The following is a 19,057-nucleotide window of genomic DNA, read 5'->3' as shown; positions in this document are numbered from 1 at the left end:
TCCCTAAGAGACATATATCTCTAACTACACGACCCACATGTGCCCCACAAACCAAACCCGCCCATGGGACTAGTACCCAGCGGACACTAATACATAGAACCAACCCCAGCTTAACAAAGTACTATCTTTCTTACATACATGTATAACGTTACTACCTGCCCACCTAGTACGCCTAACAACCACCTGGTACCTTCTCGCTGACAGATATAGCTTGTCACAATCACAATAGAGCATGCTATGCCCAGAGTAAATAGAAAATGCCTACACAACATAGGCAGGTTAGGGCAAGGTTAAATGGTGTACGATACCCCCCGACTCGAACACACACAACTCAACACCCCCCTCTCAAACAACTACTGCTACTAAGATGTCTAAGCCTCTATTTTGGTGGTATTAATTTGCCTCTATACCAACTCTGAGCTACACTCTTTTATACGTTGATATCCATTTCTGCTACCTCCCCCTGTGATACCTAATAACACTACAGTGCGAACTGCTACCAATACCACGGCCAGAGATCTGCCACTCCGATTACTAGCCTATTTATAGCTGTATATATACTGGTTAGCTACTGATAGCCCCCGCACGTTCCTAATCATAGGCATATAAAACCAGAGACAGACGCACCATATGCCCATTACAATAGGAAGCGATAGCATTCGTTGCAACAAAACTTCTTGGGCTTATACTCATAACGGGTTTCTACCTGTACACGCTACTTAACTACTGGCAGCAATATCAGAAAGTTTTGACTCCCTGTTTAGTCTAGCCTTTACAGTACTAGACAGCATGTTTCTTCTTGTTTCTCCTTATTTCAACTAATATTTCTGTTTGTTTATTGAAGACGCTTCAACCTATCTTGAGTTCTAGCTTTAACCATAATGAAAAATGTGCAGCAGCTTTGACAAATGCCATGCTATAACCTCTGCTCATATGTGAATGTATGCCGTCGTGGCACTCTATATGTGTTTGTAACTCCTTTGCACAACAAAAATAAAGAATATATATAAAAAAAAAAAGATAGACCGCCTCACGCCTCTGCTTCTCAGCTACCGTTGAACGATGAGCTACCCGGCCAATTGCACCAAATGATACCGGAGAAACTGACGGAAGCCAAGCACAGAGAAGTGGACACATGTTTCTTCAGGAAGGAAGAGATTCTTTATTCGATTCACCGACCGGGGCTCAGAGGGACTAATGTCACCAAAATACAACAAGATCTGAGCCCAGAACTGACTGTGTAAATGCATGATATAGACATATAGCTCCTCCTATAGTTAACTCTACCCACATATACTCTTTACCCAATCAGCTGAACAAAGCCTAACTTCCCTTACCTGTTAGACCACATGGCTCACCCAGAACAATGGAGGAGGGGAAGTGTTTTCAGTTTCTGCATTCCTGCACTTGCTCAGTACAGTGTTGATTGTATCTTAGCTACGTGTAACTGACTAACTGATACACCAACCTTTACACATATGCCACGTGGAAATCTCGGCCTACTAAATTTAATTTCTACCGAGCTTCTACCACAATGCCATTGTACAGTACACTGGTGAGACCTCACTTGGAGTATTGTACGCAGTACTGGAGACCGTATCTACAGAAGAAACCCGACAGCTTGCCCTTTATGGGTGCGAGTCCCCTCCGGTCTGCCCAGAGAGTCAGCCTTCGGTCTGCAGCTCTGCCGGGTGCGTTCTGCAGACTGAAGTGTTTCATGATCCCCAGCCAATCAGAGCGTTGCCGCGGGTTACCACGGCAACGCTCTGACTTCTGGAGATCGCGAGACTCCTATCACGTGGTCTGCAGCTCACACCCGGCAGAGCTGCAGACCGGATAGGAAGCCCACCGGGCCACCAGGAAGCCAGGACACTGGACCACCAGAGAAAGAAAAGGTATTTATTTTATTACCTCTCCTTCCCTCACACTGCCACCCCCTCCCTCCCTGACACTTGTCACCCCCCACTCTGGCCCTTGTCACTCCCTTACTAAGCCCCCTGTCACCCGCTCTCTGTCACGCCATTTCACACTCTGTCATCCCCTCCACTCACACACACAAAGTCACCCACCTCGACACACTATCACCCCCTTCCACACACTCTGTCACCATTCCCCACACACACACTGTCACCACACTTCCACACACACTATCACCCATTTAACCCTGCCACGCTTACTTTAACCCCTCCTGATCCTGTTACTCACCTTTTCTCTCACTGTCATGCTCTCCACTCCTCTTCCTGTCACACTCCCTCCTCCAACCCTGCCACACTCACTCTGTTGCATTAACACCTCTTATCCTGTAACCCCCCCCCCCATTACTCTGCCACACACACCCTGTCAATTAACCCCCTTAATCCTGTCACATTCACCTCCCCTTGCCCTGTTACACTCACTACAATAATGCCATCAAAAAATGTAATCTTGAATCCTTTTTCAATGACATCAAGAACCTCCCACGGCACAGATTAAACTTTATCCCAGATCTAGACTGTGCTGTTGAACTCTTTCAATCTGAACTCCTTCAAATTTGGAATTTGCATGCCCCGCTGCGTAAGGTGAGAGCAGGCCCGGACTGGCCATCGGCACACCGGGCAAATGCACGGTGGGCCGCGATGGCCGTGGGGCCGCAATGGCAGTGGGGCCGAGGCCGGCAGGGGAGATCACAGGATCTCCCCGGCTGGCCCATGCAGGGCCAGCGCTACCCGAGCGCCAGCCCTGCTGTGTGTCTCCATGGGCCGGTGGGGAGATCAAAGATCTCCCTCACCGGCCCACAGGCACTCAGATGCGGCCGCTTGCTGGGAAGGGAGGGAGGGAGGCAGGAGAGAGGACCGGCGGAGCTCTATCCAGCAGCTCTGCCGGGTCCTCTCGCGGGATTCTGAGCGCTGCCACGGTTACCGCGGCAACGCTCAGATCTCGCTAGAGTTCATTCTCACCACTGGACCACCAGGGAAGGCAGCACCCTCCATGGCAGCACGGCCCTCCTCATGGCAGAACGGACCCCCACCCCCCTCCCAGGATAAAGGTAAGAAGGGGGGGGGGGGTCATATCACTTTTTTTTTTATTTTACTAATAAAAAAATATATTTAAATTTAAATAAAAAAATACACTCACACACACAGCATCCCAGACACACACAGCACCCAGACACAGCATCCAAACACACACAGCACCCAAACACACACAGCACCCCCAGACACACACAGCACCCCCAGACACACACAGCACCCTCAGACACACACAGCACCCAAACACACACAGCACCCCCAGACACACACAGCACCCAGACACACACAGCACCCCCAGACACACACAGCACCCTCCGACACACACAGCACCCAGACCCACACAGCACCCAGACACACACAGCGCATCCAGACACACAGCGTGTGGTCTACCTTTAAAGACACAGACGTGCAGAAGTTTAGAGCCTAATTTACTTGAAAAGGCTCTAAAAAATGTGAGTGTAGATATATCTGTTACTCACTTAAGTCTTCACTACAGTGTTTAATATACTACACAATTATCTGTATATATTTCTGTTTTCTTTTGTATGTACACTACATTGGAGAATATAAAGGATAATTGTCTTTGAATCACAGGTAATCCACTGTGTTCTCACACTCAATACAGCACTGCACTCTTAAAGATAGAAGACACAAGGGGTGGCAACACACATTGGGCCTGAAGTCTTTTTTCTGTATCTTGGTGATTATCTTTGTATGGTGGGTTGTGAGGAGTACCCATAGAGTGTATACAGCAGCTATAACTTATTGTTCACAATTATTATTCAGCGCCACATATTCCACACCTATTGTAAATATATTTAATTTTTTTTCCCAGTCCGGCCCTGGGTGAGAGTAAAAGGGTAAACCTCAAAACAGAATGCACGTGTCATGTTTGATTATATATTTCCTACCTGTACTATGTAAAATTTTGTATATATTGTGTATTAATATTGTTTTTGTATTTGATTGTATCCTATTGTATCAATGCAATGATTTGTGGACCCAGGACATACTTGAAAACGAGAGAAATCTCAATGCATCTATCCTGGTAAAATATTTTATAAATAAATAAATGTATACACGACTGCCAGGCTATACAGCCATACCCAGAAATCGTGCATAAACGATTAGCAAATATGCTATATCTACAGTCAAAGTGCTCACAATGCAGCGGCATAGGGAGCTGCGACAATGCAAGCCTCTGAATCTTAATCCAGAGATTACATCTCTGTATTCAAAGCTGCAAGCTCACCCTTCAATAAATGTACAGCTCCTAATGCACACACAAGGCAACCCCTAATTATTGGGAAACTAGACCGAAACAATCTCACATAAATAATAAGAAAACAAACATTATCCTGCCTTTTTTTTTACTACATATTACCAACAAAGGTATACAAATGTAAAAAAAACAACCACAAACATTGGGACATACTAAATGAAGATGAAACACTACGAAGCATCATCTCAGAAATATCAAAAATATGTTTTAGAGTGGCTCCCAATTTAAAAACATTTTTAACAAAAAAATAATACAAATTAGAAAAAAAAAAACGACTATCTGAAACCGTATGTTCCTAGACAAAAAAAAGTTTCTTCAAATGTAAATTTTGCGTGGCATGCAAAAATTCATATAAATCAAACAACTTCGAAAGTATTTAAATATTATCAAAAATGTATAAACATACTATGTCAATATTTTATGTACTTTTGGATTTTCTTTTTATGTCCAATTTAAAGGACCGCTATAGTGCCAGGAAAACATACCTTCAGGGACCCATTCCCGTTGCGCTGAAGGGGGAGGAAGGGGTTAATCCCTTACCTTTTTTCCAGCGCTGGGCTCCCTCGGCGCTGGGACTCTCCTCCCTCTTCTTCCGTCATCGGCTGAATAGCGCATGCGCAGCAAGAGCCACGCACGCATTCAGCCAGTCTCATAGGAAAGCATTATCAATGCTTTCCTATGGACGCTGGCGTCTTCTCACTGAGGCTGGATTAACCCATAGGTAAACATGGCTGGATTTCTCTGAAACTGCTATGTTTACTGCAAAAAGGGTTAAACCTAGCTAGACCTGGCACCCAGACCACTTAATTAAGCTGAAGTGGTCTGGGTGCCTATAGTGGTCCTTTAAAGGTTGACAATTCCTTGATTGATACTCTCTCCTGGGCTCCTATTGGTCTCTCAAAACTATCCACTACTACTATATTATATCTGGCACCATTTTGCTGTAGTCTCTGCACTTATTTTACAGATGTTTTACTTTACAAATGTCCTCTTTCTATTATTCTAGTCTTGAATATTTTCCTCTTCATTGAAATCTCATATTCCAAATGTAATCTAGTGCATCTGCGACCAATCGCAAGAGTCACATGACTCTTTGTTTCGGCTCCATTTTCGAATAGCCCACCTCCTCTAAGCACGGTCTTAATCCCTTTCCGCTCCTTCCCTTTTAAAAGATAATTCACCTCCCCATTCCCCACAAGTATCTTTTGCACAGCTCCTTTAGCTTTTTTTCCTGAGCATCTTTCTATGCCGACCCGCGAAGCTTTCTTGGTACACCGCCTACTCTCCTATTCAGTTTTATACCACAAATAATGCTGCTTTATCCTGTAACTATAATAAATATTGTTAATAAGTATTTTGAAAAGTTTTTATGCTAATTTTCTTCCAATCACGTGACGATGATGTGGGATTATATTGCTCAGTCGCACAGTTGTAGAGCTAATTGGTAACTCACTAAATTGTGAGTAAAGTCATTATATACAACATACTACACTATATACTCCTCCATTGTCCCTTCCTCTTGTCTTATATTGTCTATATCTGAGGATATACCGTGGCTCTACGTTTTCCTGTAAACATAATAAATATATGTTTATAGCCAATTTGCTAGGGTTACCTCGAGATTGTATGGGAGCAATAACCAGGTCACTTACTGGAATTCAGATTTCTCTCAAATGGACATTTAAACTCTTGGATCACAGGTAAACGATAATGCAATTGGCTGGAACATCTATAATTACATGTTCCACCAAGTCATTGGTTTAACCGGTCCTTTTTATGGTGCAGACAGTGAAGGAACTACTGCCAGTGCAACTGATGGGTATCGCTGAACAGGGGCCCTGTAGTATCAACTGGCTGGGAGTAATTCACAACCAATCACTTCCTCCCAGCTTAATAGAGAGCACCACGTGAGAGGAAGGGAGGAGGCAGCACAGGCATCAGCAGAACGTGAGCTGCTGCAGGCACACATCAGCCTCAGCCAGCAGTAACCCAAAAAAGTCACCCTTCTGCAGACAAAAGGTATCTAACAGGAGGGTGGCTGAAAATATAAAAAATACTATCTGTGTGTGTATCTGCATGTCAGTGTCTGTCAGTGAGTATCTTTGTGTGTGTGTGTGTGTGTGTGTGTATGCCAGGTTGTGTATCTATGTATCATGGTTTGTGCATTTGTCCAGGTGTGTGTATCTTTGTGAGTGTGTCCGTGCTTTAATATGTTCGTATCTGTGTGATGATGTGTGTGTATGTATGTACATAAATCCCTGCAATAAAACACCAACACACCTGTGAAAACACACCTGTGCAAACACAAACATTACATACAAACACACCCCTTCATGCAAACACCAATACTACACACAATGTACATCTGTATTTAAAATGCAACACTACATCCAAACACACCACTGCACACAAATGCAATCATTACATACAAACACATTCCCTGTATTAAAACGCTAAAATTATATACAAACACCAACTCTGCATACAAAAGCACACCTGCATTTAAAAGCCAACACTACATACAAACACACCCCGGCATTCAAACAGAAACACTACACACAAGTAGACCACTGCATTCCAATGACAACAGTACATACAAATACACTACACACATACTCTATACAAAAACAAGCTTACAATCAATCGTACAAACACTGCTCATAAACAAAACTTTGCAATGATGGGCAAATGGCAAATCCCCAGTAGCATCGTGGGAATCTTATGACAGATGGGGATCTATATTTTGGAAATTTGTTGCACTCGGGGGCCCAATAAAATTTCTCCACCTCTGCCTTCTCTACATTAGTTCCACCACTGGGTGCAGACATTTCCACTATCTTCACGTTCTGTTGGGTATTACATTTTAATGATGACTTATTTAATATCACAAAATGACACGTGGGCTTGTCTGACCAACTTGATTTGGTAAGATAAAAATTAAAATACAATTCGAAATTGTTTTGGACTTCATTCCCAGGCAATTTCTGAACATGTCATCCACATCTCAGGGTTGGATCATTTGTGGCCATTTCATTGATGCAAACAGGCTCAGATTCACAAGTAATTTGGAGGTAGGTTTGTATATTTCCAAAGACCATGTATTTAGTGAATATTCCCTGACTGTCTGCCTTTGAATTGCCTTGCATTACTGTGAATATTTTTTTTTTATTTATTTGGAGATGACTGGGTGATCTCGTAGAGGTTCTTTTGAACTTTCCCGAGATGGGAAAGTCAGTGTTTAGAAGGTAAGATACTATTCATCAGGCAATCCACCATGGGCATTATGGCAATACCCCATCTTGGAATTAGCCTTCATCCACTCCGTAAATTGATGTTGGTTTGAGCTTCATGGAAGGTGAAAGGTATGAACTGTATAAGATTGCTGCTTTTAATGCAAGAAGTCCTCTGTAAATCATGTATGAAACAATTCCAAGGTTATTGAAGATGTTGATGTTGTGACATGACCATGAGACGACTTATTATACCATCTATATAACTGAATAATATCAAGTTTAAAGCTCTATGCAATAAAACATTGTGTTCCCACCATTTACTCTGTGGTTCTTTTGATTTTTGACTTTTCGACCACTAGGAAAAGTGAGTGTGCATCTCCTGTGCAACTAGAATAGAGGTTAGTGCTATGCCTATGCCTATTTGAGTGAACTCCAAACTCTCAATGTGCTTGGATTAGCTGGATGCATTTTAAGTCATATCTCTCGAACTCATGCATAGACAAAAGGAAGAAAATGTATGCTTTGTAGAACTAGAACCTTAAGGTTGGCAAAGCATCAGAGATTGGAGTTGTAGATGGTGATCTTCCTTTGGCCATCCGTGGCGTTTAAGATATCGAAAATATTGTCCATGCCAAACAAATGTAAGTAAGCATTAGTTCCATGTTATAGTGAAACTTCCTCCCAGCATGTAAACACCGAAAATAGACACAGTGAGATAGAAAGACTGCAGGAGATAAATCAGAGAGAAAAATGGACAGAAGAATACAAAAAATGGACAATGGATAAAAAGGGACTGCACAAGCCTGTTGATCAAGTAATTGATCACACTCTACACCTCTAACTCAAACAAATTGTGGAATCTTCTAAATCCATAAACCTATATGACGGCTGTCCGGGGAAACAACTGGACTATAAAAAGCAGTCTATATTGGCAACGTTTCGACTTACTAGGCGTCTTTCTCAATGCTTAAGACTACTAGAGAGTTAAAACTTTACCAACCCCTGTGTCTTCATAAGACTGCCTTGGATCATCCAGTTGTGTGTCCGGACATTTGTCATTTACATTAGTGGATAAAAAAAAGACAGGCGGATATAAAAAGGGACAATGGGATCAAAATGGGACAGGCGGAAAGAAAAAATGGATAAAAAAGGGACATCGGGACAGAAAAGGGGACAGCAATATAGAAGATGGTCAGTATGAGAGATAAGGACAGTGTGACAGGATAAAAAAAGAGGAGCCACAGGATAAAACAGATAGGATTTGGGGTCTCATTAAGGGGGTTTGATTGACAGTCTTGTACTCCATTTCTTATCAGTCAGATTGAGAGTGTTGAAGAATAACCCCAGCCTAAGGCTGCTATAGAGAGAGGCTATAGTAGGACATAGCTCCTGTAGTAAGAGGAGGGCTTGCTGCAGCCCTGTGTGTGTATGTACAGCGCTCCTGTGTGTTTGTGTACAGAGCTCCTGTGTGTGTATGTACAGAGCTCCTGTGTGTGTGTACAGAGCTCCAGTGCGTGTGTGTAGGTACAGAGCTCCGGTGCGTGTCTCTGCAGAGCTCCTGTATGTGTATGTACAGAGCTCCTGTGTGTAGGTACGGAGCTCCTGTGTGTGTGTACAGAGCTCCTGTGTGTGTGTGTGTACAGAGCTCCTGTGTGTGTGTATGTACAGAGCTGCTGTGTGTTTGTGTACAGAGCTCCTGTGTGTGTATGTACAGAGCTCCTGTGTGTGTGTACAGAGCTCCAGTGCGTGTGTGTAGGTACAGAGCTCCGGTGCGTGTCTCTGCAGAGCTCCTGTATGTGTATGTACAGAGCTCCTGTGTGTAGGTACGGAGCTCCTGTGTGTGTGTGTACAGAGCTCCTGTGTATGTACAGAGCTCCTGTGTGTGTATGTACAGAGGTCCTGTGTGTGTGTGTACAGAGCTCCTGTGTGTGTGTATGTACAGAGCTCCTGTGTGTGTATGTTCAGCGCTCCTGTGTGTGTGTATGTACAGAGCTCCTGTGTGTGTATGTACAGAGCTCCTGTGTGTGTGTACAGAGCTCCGGTGCGTGTGTGTAGGTACAGAGCTCCGGTGCGTGTGTGTAGGTACAGAGCTCCGGTGCGTGTCTCTGCAGAGCTCCTGTATGTGTATGTACAGAGCACCTGTGTGTAGGTACGGAGCTCCTGTGTGTGTGTGTGTACAGAGCTCCTGTGTATGTACAGAGCTCCTGTGTGTGTATGTACAGAGCTCCTGTGTGTGTGTGTACAGAGCTCCTGTGTGTGTGTATGTACAGAGCTCCTGTGTGTGTATGTTCAGCGCTCCTGTGTGTGTGTATGTACAGAGCTCCTGTGTGTGTGTGTACAGAGCTCCTGTGTGTGTGTATGTACAGAGCTCCAGTGTGTGTGTGTACAGAGCTCCTGTGTGTGTGTATGTACAGAGCTCCAGTGTGTGTGTGTACAGAGCTCATGTGTGTTTATGTACAGAGCTCCAGTGTGTGTATGTACAGAGCTCCTGTGTGTGTATGTACAGAGCTCCTGTGTGTTTATGTACAGAGCTCCTGTGTGTGTGTATGTACATAGCTCCTGTGTGTGCGTAGGTATAGAGATCATGTGTGTGTGTGTGTGTGTGTGTATGTATGTACAGAGCTGCTGTGTGTGTGTATGTACAGAACTCCTGTGTTTGTGTACAGAGCTCCTGTGTGTATGTGTGTGTACAGAGCTCCTGTGTGTGTAGGTACAGAGATCCTGCGTGTGTATGTACAGAGCTCCTGTGTGTTTGTGTACAGAGCTCTTGTGTGTGTGTATCTACAGAGATCATGTGTGTCTGTGTGTGTGTGTGTGTACAGAGCTCCTGTGTGTGTATGTACAGAGCTCCAGCTGATGACAGCCCTCCCGCAGTGCCCTGCCATTGGTCGCGGTAAGGATTCCCTGCATTGGGTGTAATGGAGGAGGGGGCCGGGTGGGGGTGTGGAGGGTCGCTGAGCACTCAGTATTCACATTGCCTGATGTTGGTGCGGGGGGCCAGGATGATGACGACTGTGGATAATAATAAACGCATCGCTCTAGCAGGAAAGCTGATGAATCCCCTTGTAGAGCCATGGAGGAGCCCGATCCGGAGGTAGGTGGGCTGCCAGCAGTAGGTGGGATGCTGCACGAGGCAGATGGATGCTGGGGCTTGGAGGAGGCTGGGTACCAGGATGCTGTGGGATAATGGACTAGGTGGATGCTGGGGGTAGGTGGATATTAGAGGTACCATGATGCTGGGGGTAGGTGGATATTAGGGGTACCATGATGCTGGAGGTAGGTGGATATTAGGGGTATCGTGATTCTGGGGGTAGGTGGATATTAGGGGTACCATGATGCTGGAGGTAGGTGGATATTAGGGGTACCTTGATGCTGGAGGTAGGTGGATATTAGGGGTACCTTGATGCTGGAGGTAGGTGGATATTAGGGGTACCGTGATGCTGGTGGTAGGTGGATATTAGGGGTATCGTGATACTGGGGGTAGGTTGATTGAAGGGGTACCATGATGCTGGAGGTAGGTGGATATTAGGGGTACCGTGATGCTGGAGGTAGGTGGATATTAGGGTTATCGTGATACTGGGGGTAGGGGGATATTAGGGGTACCGTGATGCTGGGGGTAGGTGGATATTAGAGGTATCGTGATGCTGGGGGTAGGTGGATATTAGCAGTACCATGGTACAGGGGTAGGTGGATATTAGGGGTACCGTGATGCTGGTGGTAAGTGGATATTAGGGGTACCATGATACGGGGGTAGGTGGATATTAGGGGTACTGTGATGCTGGGGGTAAGTGGATATTATGGGTACCGTGATGCTGGGGGTAGGTGGATATTAGGGGTACCATGATGCTGGGGGTAGGTGGATATTAGGGGTACCGTGATACAGGGGTAGGTGGATATTAGAGGTCTGGTTATTCTAGAGTAGGTGGATATTAGGGGTACCTTGATTCTAGGGGTAGATGCATATTGGGAGTACCATGAATCTGGGGGTAAGTGCATATTAGGGTTACCATGATTCTGGGGGTTAGGTGGATATTAGGGGCACAGTGATGATGGAGGGTATGTGGATGCTAGCAGTGGACTGGATTCTGATGTTAAATGGGCTTTTTAGGGTATGTGGGATTCATAAGAAGGTATGTGCTGCTGGGGCTGCTTATTGTAGGTGTCATTCTATGAGTGGGTGTGATACTTGGGGTTGTATGCTGTCGGTAGCCGATGTGGTGCTTCGGGTTGGTGGCATGCTGTCAGTAGCCAATGTGATGCTTGGGGTTGGTGTCATGCTGTCAGTAGCCGATGTGATGCTTGGGGTTGGTGGCATGCTGTCAGTAGCCGATGTCGTGCTTGGGGTTGGTGGCATGCTGTCAGTAGCTGATGTGATACTTGGGGTTGGTGGCATGCTGTCAGTAGGTGATGTGAAGCTTGGGGTTAGTGGCATGCTGTTGGTTAGTGGTCTGTTGCTTGGGATTGGTAGCTTCCTCTAGGTAGGTGATCTGCTGCTTGCGTTTGGTGGCATGCTGTAGTTAGATGATGTGCTGCTTGGGGTTGGTGGCATGTTGTAGTTAGATAGTGTGCTGCTTGGGATTGGTGGCATGCTGTAGTTAGATGATGTGCTGCTTGGGGTTGGTGGCATTCTGTTAAATGGCATGCTGTCGGTAGGTGAGATGCTGCTATAGGTTGGTGGCCTGCTGTCGGTAGGTGATGTGATGCTTAGGGTTGGTGGCATGCTGTGGGTTGGTGGTCTGCTGCTTGGGGTTAGAGGATTGCTGTAGTTAGGTGATGTGCTGCTTGGGGTTGGTGGCTTGCTTTAGGTAGGTGATGTGATGCTTGGTGTTGGTGGCTTGCTGTCGGCTGGCGGTCTGCTGCTTAGGGTTAGTGGCATGCTGTGGGCAGGTGGTCTGCTGTATGGGGTTGGTGGCATGCTCTAGGTAGGTGTGGTGCTGCTTGGGGTTTGTGGTATTCGCTGGGTAGCTGATATGCTGCCTGTATGTAGGAGTGTGGCTTAGATGAGCACAGTACGTGTGTTATACCAGGGACAGCTGTGGGTTTATGGATGAAGGAGAATATATTAGCTATAATGAGAGCAGTGGCCTAAGTTGCTATCTGATGCCCTGACTGTTGAAATCACACTTAGTGTGGAAGAGGACATTCACATTTACTGTCAGTAGGTGATGTGCTTCTTGAGGTTGGTGGTATGCTGTTGGTTAGTGGTCTGCTGCTTTGTTTTAGGACTTCCTCTAGGTAGGTGAACTGCTGCTTGGGATTGGTGGCATGCTGTAGTTAGGTGATGTGCTGCTTGGGGTTGGTGGCTTGCTGTCGGTTGGTGGTCTGCTGCTTGGGGTTGGTGGCTTGCTTTAGGTAGGTGATGTGATGCTTGGGGTTGGTGGCTTGCTGTCGGTTGGTGGTCTGCTGCTTGGGGTTGGTGGCTTGCTTTAGGTAGGTGATGTGATGCTTGGGGTTGGTGGCTTGCTGTCGGTTGGTGGTCTGCTGCTTGGGGTTGGTGGCATGCTGTAGTTAGGTGATGTGCTGCTTGGGGTTGGCGGCTTGCTGTCGGTTGGTGGTCTGCTGCTTAGGGTTGGTGGCTTGCTTTAGGTAGGTGATGTGATGCTTGGGGTTGGTGGCTTGCTGTCGGTTGGTGGTCTGCTGATTAGGGTTGGTTGCTTGCTCTAGGTAGGTGAGATGGTGGCATGCTGTGGGCAGGTGGTCTGCTGCTTGGGGTTGGTGGTATTCGGTGGGTAGCTGATGTGCTGTCTGTATGTATAAGTGTGGCTTAGATGAGCACAGTACATGTGATATTCCAGGGACAGCTGTGGGTTTATGGATGAAGGAGAATATATTAGCTATAATGAGAGCAGTGGCCTAGGTTGTTATCAGATGCCCTGACTGTTGACATCACACCTAGTGTGGAAGAGGACATTCACATTTACTCCCACGATGATGGCTGAGTCCGTGTAACTTTGTGTAGCATTTTTATGTGCATTTTGGTTTTAGTAGATATTAGAATTTTTTTAAAATAACAGTGTAATTTTACAAACATTAATGGTCTCGTCAAAGGGTTAATATTGGTGTTCCAGGCCTGAAAATGGGTACTCGCTACCAGTCAGCACCATCGTTCGGTCTTTTCCTGCAGCTGGGCCCTGCCACGCATTAATGCTATTAGATTTTGTGGTCTCTCTAAATATAAGACCACAGCAATCTTTATACATCAAATCTGCATTTTATTCCAGGTTATAGCAGGACCTGGGTGTAGCAAGTCTGCATGAATCTAATCATTGCATGCTTTGTACAGCTGGTTATTCCAAGACTGATATGGCATCTGGTTAAAAAGAGATTCCTCAGCGTGCATTATAATTAGTGCAGTCCTGCATTTCGTAACGAGTGGTTGCAGTTTTGCATACAATAATATAGGGATTGCAATCCTGCACAGTGTAAGCTTATAGCAAACAGACTGTTTTAAAATGCACTTTTTTTCTATAACCAGAAAGAAATTGAAGCTTTATCTATGTATGGGGAACCTGCATAAGATACCCGAGGCAGCTATATCATGTCTGCATTGCATCCGACAATAGCAGAGCTGCATTGTATGCCTATAGATAATTAGATATATAACCCACGATGGGCCCTGTAAGCCTGCACAATTCCAATCAGAGCATTTCTGCTTGTATGGCCTTGCTTATTGCAGGAGCTGGACAGCGCTGACGAGGTTGAGGAGGGGTAGGATAGGGGGAAGGCCTACTGAAGAAGCAGGCTTTGGCACTGATGGAGGGGGAGGGTTGCGAGAGGGGGGTTCCTGCAGATCAGACAGAAGCCACTGATTTGTGCTGATGCTGAAGACAGGTAGTACGGGCTTCTTGTGATGATGCTACAAGGTGAGGAGATTTGGAGGACAGTATGGGCAGGGGATTCTGCTGATAGACCCTTTTTTCTCCTCAAGAAAATGCATTATATCATTGCTATGTCTTCTCTGCTCGAGGAAGAATCTATATCTCATGGCTTCTACAGATTGTGTTCATGGTTGTGCCTGCTCATTTTTTTTTTAAACTGACTGCTGAAATGATGACTGTGTTTTGTTACAGCTATGCTTTTTTTCCCCTTCTCCTCTTTTCAGATCCACTAGCCGTGGGTCCATTTTGGAAACAGTGAGCCCTGTTGAACGTTACAGCTGCCTTCATGGACTTGCCTGAGAGTCCATCTCCTGTGCTAACTCCATGCAATAAGACATGATTCGGAAAACTTCAGTATTAAAATGAATTTGTCAGACAGAATGACAGATTTCGCAGACCAATATCGCTATGATTATGTCAATAGCACCTCTGTGACTCATGTTGGCAACGGGACCTTTCGAGATATTCAGGAGATTATCCACACGGCTACACTGGTCACCTGTACCTTTCTGTTGGTCATTATTTTCTGCCTGGGCTCATATGGAAATCTGGTGGTATTCTTGTCATTCTTTGACCCAGCTTTTCGGAAATTCAGGACCAACTTTGACTTTATGATCCTGAATCTATCCTTCTGTGACCTCTTTATTTGCTGCATATCTGCCCCAATGTTTGCCTTTGTCTTGTTTTTTGACTCTGAAAGTAATGTACCTGACGCATTTTGCTTCACTTTCCATCTCACTAGCTCTGGATTTATAATTATGTCTCTTAAGACAGTGGCCGTCATTGCGCTTCACCGGCTAAGGATGGTGCTAGGACAACAGCCCAATAGGACAGCATCTTTCCCTTGCACTTTAATGCTAACTGTCCTTTTGTGGACTACAAGCTTTACTCTAGCCACATTAGCCACGCTACGGACACGCAAGTCTCGGATATGCCTTCCCATGTACAGCCTGATTAGCGGTGAGGGCAAAGTTATCCTATACCTTTATGTCATTGACTTCACATTTTGCGTTGCAGTGGTGTCCGTGTCTTACATCATGATTGCTCAGGCATTAAGGAAAAATGCCCAGGTGAGAAAATGCCCAATCATCACAGTAGACACAACTAGACCACCGAATTTTATTGGCCCTGGTGTGGATGGGGTGCAGTGTTCAGTACCTGCTTTATATAGGAACCAGAATTACAACAAACTCCAGCATGTTCAGACTCATGCCTACACCAAAAAACTGAGCCAAATGCCAGTGCCAGCCAGCAGACTTCAGCTAGTCTCTGCGGTTAACCTCTCAACTGCAAAGGACTCCAAAGCGGTAGTAACGTGTGTCGTCATTGTACTATCTGTCCTTATTTGCTGCCTACCGCTAGGCATCTCCTTGGTCCAAGACGTTCTAACCAGCAACAGTAGCTTTATCTTGTACCAGTTTGAACTTTGTGGATTCACTCTGATATTTCTCAAATCTGGATTAAACCCTTTCATCTACTCACGGAACAGTGCCGGACTGAGGAGACGGGTCCTCTGGTGCATCCAGTATGTGGCTCTGGGCTTTCTCTGTTGCAAACAGAAGACCAGATTGCGTGCCATTGGTAAAGGAAGCTTGGAAGTCAACAGGAACAAGTCTTCTCACCACGAAACCAATTCAGCATATATGTTATCTCCAAAACCACAAAAGAAATTTGTGGATCAAGCTTGTGGACCAAGTCATTCGAAAGATAGCGTGCTAAGTCCCAAGGGATCGGCTGGACATCAACATTATGCACACAGCAGCTCAACTCCAATTAACACCCGTATAGAACCTTATTATAGCATCTACAACAGCAGCCCCTCTCAAGAACTCAGCACTCCCAATAGCCTACAACCGGTGAACTCTACATTTGGCTTTGCCAAATCATATATTGCCATGCATTATCACACTACCAATGACTTAATGCAAGACTGTGAGAGCACTTCAGCGAAGCAGATCCCAGTGCCATCTGTGTAACATTGACTAATATGCATCTTGTAAACAACATTTATTAAATGTGTTATATACTTGCCATAACAATGATTATAACATACACACACATACACGTATAATACATACATATAATGTATGTATACATATTTTTGCATATAACTTTATTAAACAATGTAACATATGTTAATAACAGGAAAAAAAAGATTTTTTTTAAAAGCTTGCATTCTAAAATTGTAATATTGCATCATTGTTACATTTTGTACTTATATTTTAATCTAGGCACTGTACACTATGTTCAGTATGTTTTTTTTTTTTGTGATAGAGCATCTAAGGGAAATGTAATTAACACTCTTAAAATCTTTTTTTTTTTTAAGACTATTTTCACGACTATGAAACTGATACACATTATAATATAGACGTTCCGGTGATTTACAAAGGAGTATTGTGTGTTGGCAGTACGGGACATATGTAGTGGGGGTACATCGTAGGATTTGTATATAGAATACAAATTATTCTGAAATGCATAAACAGCCAATCTCAGTTTTGACCGAAAATGTGCTTAAATGGAGATTATGCGTAATATAGGACACTAAATACATTCAATATACAGACTTTTTAAGTTATAGTTAGCTATGTTTAGAGTAAAACTGAAGTAAAAAATATCGTTTAGAACTTAAACTGTTCCTTAATCACCATGGTCCTATGCAATACATAGGTTACTGTTTAAATTTGTAGGATTGCAGGAGTTTTTCACTGCACCCCAAAAAATAAATGTGTGCAGTACATGCAGCTAGGAAGCACAGGAAGATCACTTTCTGTGACTAACAGTGGGCTGTGTCTCCAAATTTGTCAAACTTGTTGCTTTGAATTCCATAACTACAGCTGAATGTGTACCGTTTGGTTATGTTAAAGTTTTGTCGTGGAGAGGATGGGTGACCGCGGCTTATGACTGTCTCATAAAGATGGCTACCATTTCGCCAAGCATTTCACGGTCATTTCACATGTCATGTGTCCTTAAGGGGTTAATCATTAGAAAGCTGCCGTTCCAGTGGTAACCTCTTTATGTTCTCGTCCTGAGCGTGGCTATTTTAATGGATCCATGACCACTTAAAAACACTGAAGTGGTTATGGAGACTTGTTTTCACATGACCACCAATCCTCTTTAGTCAATAAGATACCACCAGGTACCTGAATGGAGCTTTATCCTTCTTCTGTGGAGGTTCATTGAACCATTACCACTTAAAAACACTGAAGTGGTTATGGTGCTTGGAGTAACCCTTCAAATTTCATGGAGAGTTAACATCACATGACCACCAATCCGCTTTAGTCATAAGGTGCCATGCAAAGTTTGAAAAATGGGATGCCATATTACAAATGGCTGCCTACACACAGCAAATGTATCAGATCTTAAAGTTGCAGTCACATTTAATATTACTATGGCTTGATTAGATAACAGTATTATTAATCTACGGTGAATATTGTTTTACAGTCATTTTCTTTAAGGGGATTTCAGGTGACAGAGCCAATTTGAAGGCTTTGTCAATCGAAATAAATTGTGTTGTGTTATCTTTTTTCTTTAAAAAGAATAAGAATTGAATAACCTTAACACTTGGGCGTTTCAAGCGCTGCCATTTTAAACTGAATTTATAGTAACGTTTTACTTGTTATGCCATTAAATCTGCCACCTGTCATTGTGGCCCAACTCTGCTGAGATCTGCTTAGATCTTCCTTTTCAAATTAGCTTAAAACCAGAGGTTCCTCATTTTTTTATGGGCAGGGACTCAAATTACACAAAATTACACAAAGTAAGGTGGGTTAGCCATTATTCAGGAGCTTATTCACTAAATTGAGAAATGTTAGGAATTCAAAGCGACTTGTTCAGCTACTTTGGCCTTAAATTTTAAAATTAATTTTGATTTCACTTTGATTTACAAACATTTAAAAAAAATTTTTTAGCGAATAACCCTGTCAATAGTAAAATTACTTAAAGGACCACTCTAGTGCCAGGAAAACATACGTTTTCCTGGCACTATAGTGCCCTGAGGGTGCCCCCACCCTCAGGGTCCCCCTGCCGCCAGGCTCTGGAAAGGGGAAAAGGGGTAAAACTTACCTTTTTCCAGCGCTGGGCGGGGAGATCTCTGCCTCCGATCCTCCTCCGTTCCGCCCCGTCGGCGGAATGCAGACGTGCGGCAAGAGCTGCGCGCGCATTCAGCCGGTCGCATAGGAAAGCATTTACAATGCTTTCCTATGGACGCTTGCGTGCTCTCACTGTGATTTTCACAGTGAGAATCACGCAAGCGCCTCTAGCGGCTGTCAATGAGACCGCCACTAGAGGATTTGGGGGAAGGCTTAACCCATTAATAAACATAGCAGTTTCTCTGAAACTGCTATGTTTATAAAAAAAAATGGGTTAACCCTAGCTGGACCTGGCACCCAGACCACTTCATTAAGCTGAAGTGGTCTGGGTCCCTAGAGTGGTTCTTTAAGTGAATCATTTTTCAAAAATTCCCTAAAACACCTTTATTCAGCTCTCCCCAATAATATAGGGGTATCTTTATCAGTGCCATGGGGTTTCCGTTGCACTAAAGAAGGCATTGTTGCTATAGTAACCAATTAATGGCGAGCAGTTGCCTGGAAACCTTTGAATATAGTATGCCTGTTTAAACTAGTGTATACACATGGAAATAATATAGGGTTTATGAAC

General features: G+C 44.3%; 1 protein-coding gene across 1 annotated transcript; it reads left to right on the top strand.

Annotated features, from left to right (window-relative positions):
• Positions 1-10,511: 10,511 nt before the first annotated feature.
• Positions 10,512-18,340, top strand: GPR75 (G protein-coupled receptor 75). The gene is made up of 2 exons (XM_063441482.1): positions 10,512-10,617; positions 14,626-18,340. Exon 2 carries the CDS (start codon positions 14,764-14,766, stop codon positions 16,375-16,377), a length of 1,614 nt encoding a protein of 537 aa, XP_063297552.1. The 5' UTR covers positions 10,512-10,617; positions 14,626-14,763; the 3' UTR covers positions 16,378-18,340.
• Positions 18,341-19,057: the final 717 nt, after the last annotated feature.

The sequence above is a fragment of the Pelobates fuscus genome, chromosome 2, assembly GCF_036172605.1.
Source record: "Pelobates fuscus isolate aPelFus1 chromosome 2, aPelFus1.pri, whole genome shotgun sequence".
NCBI lineage: Eukaryota > Metazoa > Chordata > Amphibia > Anura > Pelobatidae > Pelobates > Pelobates fuscus.
Note: the sequence above shows the minus strand (reverse complement) of the source record. Positions and strands in the feature narration are given on the sequence as shown.